The sequence below is a fragment of the Parus major genome, chromosome 3, assembly GCF_001522545.3.
Source record: "Parus major isolate Abel chromosome 3, Parus_major1.1, whole genome shotgun sequence".
NCBI lineage: Eukaryota > Metazoa > Chordata > Aves > Passeriformes > Paridae > Parus > Parus major.
In genome coordinates this window covers 91,597,672-91,612,653 of record NC_031770.1, presented here as the reverse complement: position 1 = coordinate 91,612,653, position 14,982 = coordinate 91,597,672, and the positions used below count along the sequence as shown (strand labels likewise).

The 14,982-nt window shown below is 33.0% G+C and overlaps 1 protein-coding gene across 2 annotated transcripts in view; it reads right to left on the bottom strand.

Annotated features, from left to right (window-relative positions):
• Positions 1-14,982, bottom strand: part of CSMD1 (CUB and Sushi multiple domains 1) — a 1,067,087-nt gene that overhangs the window by 261,645 nt on the left and 790,460 nt on the right. For both annotated transcript variants that reach the window (XM_015621308.3, XM_015621309.3), the window contains exon 12: positions 10,842-10,954. In XM_015621308.3, coding sequence (XP_015476794.1) covers positions 10,842-10,954 — 113 coding nt within the window. The remainder of the gene's footprint in view (positions 1-10,841; positions 10,955-14,982) is intronic.

Here is a 14,982-nt window from a genome sequence, read left to right as displayed (position 1 = left end):
TGGTGTTTTCAATAATATTTGAGACTCAAGTATAATTTTCCTTTTGAAATCATGTGACTTAGTAATCAACAGTGACATTTAAGAAATTCAATAAATGCTATAATGAAGGCACAAATGATGCAGGTACTGTCTAATGACCTAAACCTGACCATCTTTTCATGGTGTTAGTTACTAAAAGAAAAGCACCCCAAAATCCTAAAACCTGCAATTTACTTTAATGAGATGATAATAGGAATCTAGCCTAGCCTGAAAAGATGGAAAAATGCATATAAACAAGAAATTACAGATCTTTTTAAAATATCAATAACAGCTAAAATGAATCTACTATATAAAAATATCATGATATGAGTTGTGCAGAACTCCAGTACATCATTTCTAAGACACCAGTTTTACTGAACAAATTAACACACTGTACTGGAAATTATCAGCGAAGGAAGTGGTCTACAGTGCACAATGATCAGGACTCCAAGGATTTGGATGAGAATCAGTGCAGGTGAAGATTTGTGTGGAGAACACCAGCACTCTGATGATAAAGCACTGGGCAGGTGCTATCTATCTGGTCTATCCTGGTCTGCCTGTGAAGAGCATCTCTGATCCTCCTCCCCTAAACCCTAGGGGCTGGACTCCTGGCCATGGAAAGACTGCCCCACCAGGTCTGACCACTAAAGGAAATGTGGAGAATCCATCCTTGCTTCCCCCTGTCGGGCTTAACCACAACAACCTGCACACACACACCACCCTAACTAGGAAAAGAACACAACTATGGCCATTAAAGGCACAAAAAAAAGGACGTGCAAAGAGATTCACTGGATGTGCCATTGTCCTCAGATCACTGTGATTTAGTCCTCTTTAGTGGATTTGTGTTCTTCTGTCAAAGAAGATTAACTTGCACTTATGGAGGGTCAAAATGTCACTGAAGGAGAGTGCTTACACAGGGATTTAAGGTAGATTACTCAGCTATATATGTACTTTAAATTTATTGTACCTTGTTAATTTTAACATTTATGAGCATCTCCTTGAAGATGTAACAGACATTTTTAAAAAATAAAGGTAGTTCCTATTTCCAGGGCTTTTATAGCTGGGTGTATCTTAAAATCCAGAACATGGCCTCGATTTATAACAGTAAATGTAAGATTAGCTGCATTATTTTAAAAGCTTATGCAAAACTTACTGAATTAATTTTGTGATATAAAATGTATTCTAATACACATAGAAGAAAATCAAAATATGAAAAATGCTGGGTAAATTTTGAGTGGAGAGATTATTCAGATTCCTTGAAATTATTCTAATATGTGTAATACATTTTATATATCTATAAATGCATATATAAGTAATTTTTAAATGGCTACAATAAAGTCTTAGCTGGAAGCAGGAATTTCTGTACAGTGTCTTAGAGTAATTTTATCTTTTTCTTCAGCTTGTAATAAGAATATATACTTAGTATTTTTTAGCAAGTTACCCTGTGTTGTATCTCAAAAATAACTATTAGTATGGTGACATCATGCACAAACATGCACAGAAAATCCTGTGAAAGTCAAAGTCTGACTCAGAAATTCTTTCTTTTTAGGTTCCAGATAAATATTTGTTTTAAGAAAAATTGCAATAGTATTGCATTTTGCCTTAGCGGAGCAAATTAAATATTTATCAAGATTATAAAAACAATGTTTTTTTAAAATTTATTGATTTCAGGTATAACATCACTTCTGATAGCTCATTCAGAATTTTCTTTGACAGATTACTTTAAAAAATCATCCATATTTAAATCCAAGATTTTTTGGACTTGGAAATGTTAGGTTAAGAATTATCCTCAATGATCTTAGGGGTCTTTTTCAACCTAAATATTTCTATGACTCAGTACATTCCAATGTGTCTCAGTCATCATATAATTTAATCAATTCTTTCATTACTGTTCAAAAAAAGTTGTTTACTTAAAGAAACATAGTCATGAAAAAAGCTTAAACTATGTGTCACCACTGGTGAGACAACATGAACAGCTGATTCATTACTCATTTAAAATCAAGTGTTTGGTTTTTGAAAGCATAGAGTGACTGTCACGCATCCAAAGGCTTCAAAACTAAGGGGCAATATAGTTACCATGGTTTGAACCTTATGGCAAAAAAATACAGAAAACTGTCAGAAAAATAAAATGCTCTATAAGAAGTGTTCTTATTCAAGAGAAATATCATAACATGCTATCTGTTGTATGATGCATCTTTCTGTTTGACCATCATTTGCAGGAACTCTATAAATGAATGGAAGATGCTTAAGAGTTCCAAACAACCTCAGCTGTAGATATTAACAGGAAATTCTGAGTATGTCACCACTTCATGAATTAAATAAGGCAAATTACTAAAAGAGAATTATTTTGGCCTAAAGAGTGAAAGGACTATCTATCTTCTTAGGTAACTTCAGTGGACAGCTAAATTCATGGTGCATACACTATGGTGTTTTCTATATTAAAAAGTGTAAAAAAAGTTTTAAAAGGTTAAACTAATAAATTGTTGACCAAACTCTTAAACTGAGCTGTATGTGCTAAGAAGACTAGGTTTTGTTTCAAACACTTAGATTAAATTATTCAGTTCCATTTCTTATTTGTTTTCAGTAGAAGAAAAAAAGTACAAAGAATGACCTGCCAGAAGTAAAAATCAACAAATAAAAGAAGCTTCCAAAAAATCAGTTACTTATACTTAATTCTCACATACATGTTACGAGAATCTTATTTTAAAATTTTTTAGAATCTTATTTTTACAATTTGTTCTTAGTCTTTGAAAAAAAATTATCAAATGTTAATAATGTGTTTTAAAAGCCATGGCAAACCTTAATTAAAAGTTTAAAGTCTGGAAATAGCATTTATGTTAAGGTCAAACATATTGATAAATGAAAATGGATAAAAAAGGCATAAAACATTAAATCAATAAAGAGATCTGAGCTGTTTTCTACATGGAATGTGTTTAATTATTATGTGAAACTACTTTCCAAACAAGTTTGACTACCAGAATGACCTTCACTGAGTTAAAACATAACAATTCTCTCTTATTCAATGTTTCAATGTTTAATAATTTTATGAAGAGAAGCAGACAAACGGTTTAAAATTAAGCTGTTAAATGAATCACTGAAAAGATATAAATGCAGGTATGTGTCTTCTGTCAGACAGAGCTGCAGTCTGGAGGGGAAGGGAGATGGCAGCTTCCCACCTGCAGTCATTTAGTATAACTAAGAAAGAATACACAATATTGCCTGTACCTAATCAAATTGCAAATGGGGAAAGTACTAAGAGTTTTGGAGTTTTTACTTTTAAATTCTGAAGTTTAAGCTGTGGACACAGTAATAAAGATATTTAACATGCATGTTCTTATCCAGCATATTAACAGTGTCCATGATTGGCACAATAGAATGTATTGTATTAAAGGCTATAGCAAAATAGGCTAATATATATTGTTAAACATCATAACTGAACAAATAGATGTCAATCATTAAGCTGACTGAGATGAGTACCAGACACTGATTATATTTCAGTGGAGCAGAGTTGAGCAGAATGGTATCGAGGTCTGAAAAGTGAAAATAAAAGTAGGACACAAGAAGCAGAGTTACACCATTAATATAAAAATCAAAATGGAAAGTCATTTACTTAAAAAATTTTACTCCATCTGGTAATTTTTGTTTTGTTATTTTGTTAATTTAGGAGGAAAGAGTTATATAGTGTATTGCATGCTTTCTCCTTTTTATTCTCTTCACTAAGCTTCTATTTGGGATTGTATAATCAAGGATTGTGGCAGAGACAGAAATTTGGTCTTGTCCACTACAGTCTGCTAATATATAAATATGCAAAACACTCAACAAGCCAAGGCATATCACTATTATATTATATTCCTCAAGCTCATATGTATTTTCTAGATGAAAAGTGTATTCTGTCTGCCACCCCTAACATTATACAAAACTCAGGCAAACACATTCTCCAGTATTAAGAATTTCTTTGAAACTGCTGCAGTAATTATAAGTAACTTAGGGTTCCTCATTTCATTCTATTAGTAACCTACTGGTGATACTATTTATTTCTTGAAAGAAAATTCAAGTATGCTGAAACTGAGAAATGCCTCTCCTAGGCTTATCTGAATAATATACTCTAAAAAGTTCAGACAAAGATATAGGAAAGCTTCTGAAAACGATTGATAATACACTGTGGCAGAAATTAAGTGACTGACGTTTGCCCATCCTAAAAACTAACCTTCCCTGTGAAGCACTACAAACAGATTCATTCATAGAATATTATGATGGAACTCTCTGACAGTTCTCCACAGAACCAAGTAACCTTATAAAATAAAAATATTCACATGACACATATTTATTGCCTGTTGCCTAAAAGCACACACTTGAATAATGTTCTGAATTATAATACATGCAAAGATAATACAAGAAGAAAATATGCATGAAATACATGAGACAGAAAAGCTTAAAGCGAAACTTAAGGTTTTCACTGAATGACTTATATCTGTTTTCTTTCCAAGCATTACACTATGTAGTGATTTCCCTGTGTGCATGTCCAATTGTGAGAGTCCTAGGAAGTCTTAATTCCATTTATTTTTTCAGCACAGGTCTTATTAAACCTCCAAGCAGTAAGAGAGTTTTATATCAATATTGGTAGTGTAAAAAATTTTTAGGGTTATTATATTTTTGTAAAAAATTGCACTGATTTAAGGTTTACTAATACCTTACATGGTTATATAAAGTAATTGCATGCAAAAACATAACTGACATTTATCTGAACAACTGAAATTTGTTTTTGAAAGTATTTTTCTACTAGTCTCAAGAGGAAAGAAGAGTCGTCTTCCAAACAATCATAATGAGGAGCTTAAAGATTAACTGCTTAGTTGAGCATGAATACAAATAAAGGTTGTAAGTCTGACATTTTCAGCTGCTTGCAGGAGCTGATATACTTCCTGACATCTCCAAGAATTCTAAATAATTCAAATTACATAAAATGCTAGAATTATATCATTGAGTCACCAGGTTTATTTTATAACATTGTTAGGTACTAAAGAATAGCCTAGTGAAATAACTTCATTACTTTATATAACCATGTAAAGTCAGGAATAAAAGATGAGTTCTAAACAGCCTAGAAAACAGATGTTGTTATACTGGTTATCAAGAAGTCTGGAAGTCAGAAGATTAAATACTTTTATAGAATGACAGGTTTACCAGGTTGAATGGGAGAAAAAATCTCAAGCATAATAAAAATATAAAACATTCACACCTAAAACTTGAAGCTGTCATGTGCTTTTTTTGTCAGTGTGATACAGCCAATAGGACCACAATCATGGAAGCAGCCTTATGATCAGCTGGCTGCATGATCCACCTTGGATACTGAGAGCCATAAAGCAACTATTTTTAGCTGTGTCACACCCATAAAATGAGTGGCATAAGCCAAACTCAGGCACATATTCACCTCATCAGTCCTTTTCTTTTGGCTGCAACTGTAATGTAACATCACTATTTGATACTGCTACAAGACCTACTGTCACAATAATGTGAGAAACAACCCTCACTTTTAAAAATTTTAAAGATACGAATACATAATGAATATTTAATGAAATACAGCGAAAGACTGAATAAGGAAAAAGGGCAGCAAGCTGGGAGCTGCTTGTCTACGAAATATCTGCTTCACCTTTTATGCCTCTGGGGTTGCATCAGGCAACCCTAGGCCCTCCAGAGTCTGTCAGTCATCTCTTCTTTCTGCTTTCTTGCAACTTGATTGTAGGTCAGGTGTTGTCATGCCATACCCTGCTATCAACAAGGTTTTCCCATTCCCAGCTGCCCCTTGCAAGGGGCACAGGTACGTGCCTTCCCTCCATGTCCCAGACAGCCCGGGATGTCCAGCGGCAGCAATACACAGCGGGGGAAAGGGGACTATGGGGACCACAGAGGACAGCTGAACAACAAACCACAATAACATAACTACACATCAATAAAGCTTAAATACACACAATATTCATCCCTTAATTGTGAGAGCAAATCATCCCATTACTCATCTGTAACAGTAACGTGCAGCATTATCCTGACCTGGATATGCATGGCAATGACTGTGCCTAACTTATCCACTTAACAGCTAAATGCATGCTTGAATAATTAAGAAGTGGCATAAACTAAATCTTCCTGTCAATTCAAAGCTGCCTAAATACTATATTAGATCACATGTGCTCATTTTGGGCACGAATGGTCTTCACTTGTGGTCAAAACAAAATAGAAATTATGCTCAAGAAGAAAAATAACTTAAAAAAAAAGGTGTATGAATAAAATATTAATTGCAAATTCTTTACCTATTTTATGTAAAAAAGTCCTTTCTTTAGCCAGGCAATAAACTGGAAAAAAAGTATGCTTGTAAAAGTATAGTCTTAGCATATCAACAAACTTTGTTGCTGCTAACAGACCATGCTGTAACCTCAGGGTGGTGGTGTGATATTGTTTTCATCACTTTGTGCATATTATGTTTATTTGTGTGTATGTAATGTTGTTCTTTATATACATGGTGCTATAGAAAAGAAAAAACAAAACAAAACAATTGAGAGTCATTGAATGGCAGGTCTGAAAATAAGGGTAGAGCTTTAAAAAAATCAGTAATTAATTTATTAATTCAAAATAAGTACTTTTGGTGACCCTAAACCTATTTAAGCAGAGTGGTGAGAAGATGCCAGGCCCTGTTCTAACGCATATTTAAAATTTATTCAGACTGAAGCAACTTCAACAAGGGAGATCAGCAACAACCTTCTTCAAGATTACCATTCCGCATGTTTACAGTATTATTCCAGGAGATTACATATGTTCCTTGTATGGGGAAAATACACTGAGGTCTTTCATAACCTTACTAAATACCTAAGTAAGAGGAAAAATTATACTAGAAACATAACTAAAACTTACAGTCCATTTTTATAATTTCTTTATTTTTTAAACAGCTCTGATGCAGAAACTCTGAAAACTATTTTAACAATGCCTGTACTCCATATTTCTTCTCTGTAAATGTTTCCTTCTCTCTGTTTTTTTTTTGTTGAAAGTTTTAATTTTTAAGCAGTGCTATATAGTGATGTATACACATTGAGAAATGTTAGCGGGTTTTATTGTGGAGTATCAGCTGTGAAAAACATCATGTAATTTTGTTTAATTTATGAAGAATTGTGGAGTGACACCTCGTCTTCTTGGCTTCAGTAAGGAAAAATGGCATAGGTAATTGGAGAGGATTTCAGTTTAGATCCTTTGAAACACTTAGGTGCAGTATTACAGCATATCTCATTTTTCAAGGACAGAACAATTTAAATTTCTGACCTTTTAACAGAAAATATGCTTTCAGAGGATTATTTTTGAAAGGTATTAAACCATTCTGTTAAGTTAGCTGGGACCTATAACAGAGAATGAAGCACTTTAAAATGCAGTATATAAAATCATTTTGAAAAAAATAATGTCAGGTTCAGATAATTCTTCACCTTTCTTACTTTTTTTTTTTTTTAGTATGGGTTAACAGCCTTCTATTTTAGCAATAATAATGTGGTTCTAACATGTTTTACAAAGTTTATCATCAAAGTTAAGGGTTGCCTGTAGTGTCTTGCACTTTACTTATTAATTACATAGAGGTAATACTTAATTTATTTTATTTTTTTTGTCTATAATGCATGACATTGAGTATGACTGGCAGAAAAATATCAAGACACCTGTTGCATTTACTAACACAGTAGCTATTTGTTAGTTTCCTGGAGTTAAAAAACTAACAGCAACACTTGTTTTGCCATCTGGGTTTCCGCAGGTAGCCTTCCAGTGCACACAGCAATACTAATACAGTGTTATTCCTCTGTATTCAAAACTCTTTCCAGGAACCATCTCTTCAGGACCTATGTCTGAAAACTTTTTTGTGGCTCCAGCTTCTGGACAACTGCATTCCATAGTCCGAGAAACATTATTAATAGGGAAAACTACAAAAACTGGAATAGGGAGAATATAGAAAACCCTACATCTTTCTGACATTAACATGTTTCTGAAGATGAGGCAAAGAAGAGGTAAAAGAACTTGAGAAGACTTGTCTTGCTCTTAATCCCTTGGGCAAATTGTAAATAGGATTAAATTTATTATTCATACATAAAATCTGTTATGCATATGAATTCATTTATAGGCATCATTTCATGCCATTTTTAGGTGGACATGCTAATAATGTAAGATAGGTGAACTGCATCATTAATATCCTTTCTTAATAAGTAAAATGACATGAAGTTCAGTTAAAGTAACAATTTTCTACAGACTACGATATTATTTAAGTAGTAATAGAAAAATAATATTTAATACATCCAAAGTAAAGATTTGGTTGGTTAGCTGTAAAATATTGCCCAAGAGCATGAGAAATCATGTTCCAATCCTGAGCAAAAGTCACGCTTTGGGAAAGATTCAAATAAGGATGTCGTTTACTTTGTGTCTACAGAACATGTATAAGGCATCAAAGACTGCAGTTTGCCTTCCTTTTAGCTAACTGTAATCACAGTGTCCTTGAGGTTACATGTCACAATCTATTAACTTTCTCACAATTAAAACTAGATTCTATTTTTAGACAGGTTCTTTGTGTGCTAAACAAGGGAAAGGAGATTTATTCAGGCACGTTGTGACAGGATAGAAGTTTAAATTTTACACTTAGCCTAAAGCAGGAAATGTATTGAGAGTGCAGATGGCTGAAAGTTCCATCAACAATAAAAGATGGGACAATTCTAATAAAATCAATGAGAACATGGAAATGAAAGAGAGAAAAAGACCTATAATTCACCTTTATCTTAAAACATTTACTATACTTTTGAACTTGTAAAAACATTTCACACTTTAGAATTCTGAAATTTCAAAACTAAAAAAACACAGAATAACACACAACTGGTTGGAAAGCAAGACTGACAGCCAAAATCCAACTGTCAAATGATAACAATACACTTCATCAAAGAAGTGCTACTGCTACTGCAAAATGCACATTGTATACTTCAGATGTTTGCAGAAAGTTCGCATAAGAGGCTGAATTCCATAAATAGCAATATCATTAGACAAGCACAGAAATGACAATAGATGAATTTACATCAGAAATACAAGAAAGAAATTATAGCAGAAAAACAAATCATCTGATATATATAATTTAAATTTTTGAACTTTTTCATAGGGTTAAGAGAAGGTAAAGTTCTTAATATTGGTTTGAGGAAACAGTGTAAATTGTCAGATACATAACTTGTTCCAACGCTCTCTTTCCACTCTATAATCAGTATTTTCACTGAATGTATCTCACAATTTTTTTTTTAAAACAATATATTTTCTAAATAAAAACAGACCCTAGAAATGACACAAAAGATAAAGATACACAAGATAAAACCATGACAGAAGGGACAAGAGTTAAGATTAATTTAGATAAAGACTATGTCATTGTACACATGCAATAAAACAGACTTGAGATGTGTAACTATACAGTCTGCATGCATGGCACAATGAGCTTGAGTGAGTCCCAAATAAATAGAGTATAAATAATGGTGGTAGTATAACCCTAATCACTGCTATGATCATCATCTGCCTTAAAGGAGAGACCAGAAAAATGCTAGTGTAGAGAAGTAACACCTTGTTTCCTGGCTGACCACTGGGGAATACATCCCCTTCCTGTTCCTTTCAGTGCTCACAATACGTCACAGCCAGAGACCCTACTTCTAAAAATCCGCTCACACCAGCCCTAACAACCTTAGTGCAATAAATGTATAGCTGGCTAAACTCGAGATTAACATTTCCAAAACTTTTCACTCTTTATTTTGCCTGTTTTGGTATTGAAGCAGTAAGGTAACTAGAAGTGAAACACTTAGGGTACTTCAGTTTATGGACAATGTTTAAGGTGTACTCCCACTCTTCTAATTCAGTTACTTCCAGTTACTGAACTCTGAATAGTCTCTCAATATTTTGCAGCATCTTTTGTACAAAACCAATTTTCACAAGATTATTATAATCAAATAATTTTCATCATATGTCCCCATAAGGTAGTATTGAACATAGTATCAAGTGTTTTCCCTTATCCTTAAGGGGAACTAATTAACATGGAAATTAACAGAAAATGATACCAGATAAGAAAGAGCTTTTTCTAGTTTTAGGTCTATACAACCTATTGAAATGGAAAAAAATCAATACATGCATGCATACTAAGAGATACCAGATATTTTTTTAATACAATTAATCAACTTCAGAAGTTGCTGAATTTCACGCAGTCAAAAAAAAAAAGATGGTTATTTACAAAGGTTCTCATTTCTTTGAGACAGAAGCAACACAAATGAGGCTAGGGTAACTTACATATTTATTTTTTTTTTGTTAAATATACACAATTCTATACATCTTCCTAATTCCATAATAACATACAATACATCTGTAGTTTTCATTACATACTCATTTTGACTTAGGTCTGTGAAGATTCCCAGTGAGGCATGAAAATAAGTTTTATTAGCACCCCATTAAAGTCTTAGAATATTAAACAATGTTCTTTAAAAGTGTCCAGTATGATACAGGTTAGCAGAATGGAAAATTTAAGACCTTTCAAATATATTGGAAATTTATAGCTTCTATTGACCTCCCAGCAAAAAATATTAGAACAATAACTTTCATTTTTTTTACAAATATTTTTAGTTGTTCTGTCAGTATTTGGAAATCCATGTCTTCATTAACCATTGATTGACAATAGAGACAGTATCAAAACTCTAAGTTTGTGAAAGGACCAAATGCCTATTTGAAATTAATTTGTTGGGGTATAATGAAGTAACTTACAACATGTGTTTAAAATAGTTAAATTAGGTTATAATAGGTCATACCTTGATAAACAGCTTTGAATCCTGGTGAGCCAATGCTGTCATCAGATTGTAAATGAAGCCACATCTGGTTGCTCATGCTCACAATAAGATCAGGAACACTAGATCCAGTGAGTCTGTATGTAGGATAAATGGCAAAGTCATTTGTAGATGCATAAGTTACTACCACCACCACTACTACTGCTACTACTACTATCACCCCCACTACTACATAACACAGGCTTTTAAACTATTCACATCCTGTCCTAATCAGTTGGTTTTTTGATAAAATTAACTATTCTATATGAAATAGAACAATGCAAAGTAATAGAAAAAAAAAAGTTGAATGACTGCATTCAACAATGATTAAACACATCCAATAAAGCTGTTGTTACCTGAAGTTTCCATTAAGTAATTAAGTCGTAAGACATGAGAGTGACTGTATTATTTAGTTTTCACCTGTTTGAATGAGTATTGCTTTTCTGCCATGCTTTCTAAAAGTGAAGAAAATTGCTTTACATGCATTACACCCTGTGTGTCCAGAACTTACTACATCACGTATACTCCATGAAAATAACTCACAATGATCTCTCAAATTTCAGGGAAACTTCTATTTCTCACACAGTAATGTGTGACAGCTATGTATAGATAAGTACAGTGCAATAAACACATGTAAGGCAAACTGGTGAATCCCACCATAGAATTTATTGCTTGTCAGTAGTGTCACTTACACATCTATAATTCTGGTATCAAAAAGTTGTGTGTAAAAAAGAATCATTAAGAAAAAGATTGCTCCTTAATAGCAAAAAACTAATGCATAATCAGTTTCTAGTACTGCAAATCATTCAGATCATGGTGATAGGTATACAGTTTTACAAAATGTAGTGGCAAAAGTCACACATAAAATGTGGCTGTAGAATCTCACTAACTAAACTTTTGTCAGATAGAAACCAGAAAATTCTCCCTCCTTCTTCCTACCCTCAGTCTTGATTATGCAAAACAAATAGGCATGAGTTAAGTAAAACTAATAATGTGCCAAACCAAGATGTTCCAGAAGCAGAATTTCTCAAGAAAACAATGTATTATTCCAAAACATATTATTTAAATATAATAAACCAGATGTTAATACTGTTACAACTTAATTGCAAAGACATAATAAAAGAATAGACTGACCAGAAACATGGTGAGAACTGAGGGACCATGAGACAAGATATAGGAATTATCTTTGTCTTCAATCAAGGTTCTGAACAAGAAACTATATATCCTGTATCTACAATAATTTAAGTTCTTGCTCTGATATACTGAAAATAAAATTAAAATACATTATCCCCTTCTGAGAAGAACGGTCTTAGCAATTACTACTGAATGTAGCCCCTGGAACTGCTGCTACAATGGCTGAGTTTGCTTTATGGTCTATAAGAATTCTGGTTATGACCTGTTGGTAAGCAGCTGATTATTATGATTCTTTAAGTACATAAAAGGAGGAAAAATACTAAATCCATTATAGCTCGGCATATGCAAACATATCAACAGTGCTTAGCTTGGATAAGTAAGGAAATCAAGAAAGAATGCTAAAAAGCTAAGTTGCACAGTTTGACCTGTATAAGAATGAAAATAAAGCAGCTGCTTAGTCTGAATACTGAGCTGCTTACTGAATTAATTTGGAATTGTACAGGTTCAAAGAGATGGTAGGTATAGTCAGAATACTGAATATTCTCTTTCTTGTAAAATAATGAATATTGATAAAGTTGGGACATTCACTTAAATGAATAAAATAGCCAGCTTAGGAAAGGAAGATACCTCACCAGACACTGAGTAACATAAACAAAAGTAGTTAGGAGATGCCTGCAGAAACACATATATAAAGAAAGAAATTGTAATTGTAATTGGAGGGGAGGGGAGGGCACTTTCCCAAATGAAAAAATATGCTAAAAGCAGAAATCAATAAAATGCAGAATTTTTTTTTGTGATGGTGGTAGTTTTGTGTCTGGTGGGTTCTTATGGTGTGTTTTTGTTTAATTGCTTGTTTTGGTTTTGTTTGACATTTTTTTCTTTTGTTTGCTGGTTTGGTTGAGGTTCTGTTGGTTTCTTTTGTTTGGTTTTACTCCTTGGAGAGAATATCTCTTTACATAGAACTACAAGGCAGATAACTATCAGGATGGCAGATATCTACTATCAGGGTAGATCAAATGTTTAGGGAATGCAGGTCTGTCTACCAACACCTGCTGTTACTCTGAGACCATCTGCAAGTCCAAGAACAGAGACTTTCAGGCCAGCCATTAAGGCAGAGAGCCTCATTCTACCTCGGTTCATCTCCACATGAGGAAAATTAAAAATGTTGAGGCAAATTTAAACTGAGCTTCTCAGTACTCTGAACAGATCACAGGTCAGAAAAGGCAACTCTAGAGAAAGCAGTTGTTTGCAAAATTTGTCTCTCTGCTTAGTTATCTACAAGAAGCAGGATCCAAGCTACAGAGAATGGTCTCCAGGAACAGAAATATTGGTTTTTAGCATTTATGAAAGGGTAGGTCCTTTTCTAAGCCCCTAGTAATTTTCCATACTTTGTATGAATAGAAGAAAGGGATAGAGGTTTACTATAAAGTATTTTACTACCATGGATGTTTTTACTATGTATTGAAACAGCTGACATAAACAATTGGGTTTGAATCACTAATGTACAGTTTCTTCTTTGTATTGGAGGAAAAACAACTAACACTTTTCTGTACAGGAAGGAGTTAAAAGATTCATGTTTTAAGGGAATCATTAAAAAAAAATGAACCTTTAATGTAAGTGCTCCAAGAAAAACATAAGTCATAGCATCTGGAGGCAAAGCAGACCTTCTAAAGCTCTGTGTTTGTTTAATACACAAGAATTTAAAAACAGAAAACAGGACATTGTAGGACACATTCTGACTGATAAACTTCAGCTCACATATGATTACTAATGAGTTATTCTGAAAGGGTAATCACTAGTTGTAGACAAAGTCTGTTAAATATAAGAAATAACTGCTTTCAAAACTTTATAACCAAAGCATATTTAGATTACTATTAAGTTGTATTACTATTTTCTTGAGCTAAACATCTCAGCCTACATAATCCATAAAGACTACTAAATTTTCCAACAAGTAAACATTACAGATGAAACAATTGTTAAAAAACATGAAATTGATGTGAATATCCCACTTTAATTAATTAAGATATTGGTGATTAGATTTTTAGAAAAGTTTACTATAAATATTAAAATTAAATACTTTCATAAATTAAACTCAACAGATCCTTAATTTATATGCCAACTAGACTCTCAAATAAATGTATAAAATTGATTTGAAATAATTTGACCTTCATCAATGTATATTGGGTTTCATATGATTACAGTGCTATCTTTCATGAACTTAAAATACCTTTTCTAATCATTTTCCCAATTTTGTAAAAAAAAAAAATAAAAATGGGGAGTCTGCACTAATTTTTTTCTCCTTTTTAAACATCAAGATTCCTTCATATTCCTCTCGAGCTGTAGTGCTGCAGCTTTGAGGTTACACAGACAATTGCTAATGGGTGACTGTTGGGACAGTGTGGAAAGTTTGTGCTAGGACAGACCATTTATATATCGTGGTTCTCAACTCCCTCAATCTCCTCTTTCCATGAAGTATTTAAAGGTCCCCTATTTACTGACCTGCCTTTAGACAGCTCCAATGCTCACAAGATGACTGGCTTATAAACATCCTGGCATGACCAAGCTCATTAAAAAGTCAGAGCTTGTTTACAATACAATGTTTGTTTACTATGTTTAAATTTACAATAAAGCACCCAATAAAGAGGTAGCTGCTACCTTGTGGAGTTTAGCACCTGAGAACTGGAAAATTTTGCATGGGGCTGAGGCTTATATGTTGACACATGACAATTTTCTGCCAAGCTGAAAGATTCAAATACTTACAATTAGATTTTAACTTAGAAAGATTGATTTTATTTTTAATTTATTTTAGCATATTTTGTTCAAACTAAACCATAAAAGCTACAATAGAATCAAAAGTATGAGATTCTATAGTGATGCTCTGCAGAATTTCTGCAGAAATTTCTTCATTTTGTCTGCCAGCAGAAGCTTGAAGAGTGTAAGAAAAGCTGTATTATTTCTTTAAGATACCCTGAGAAATTTAGAAATTAAATCT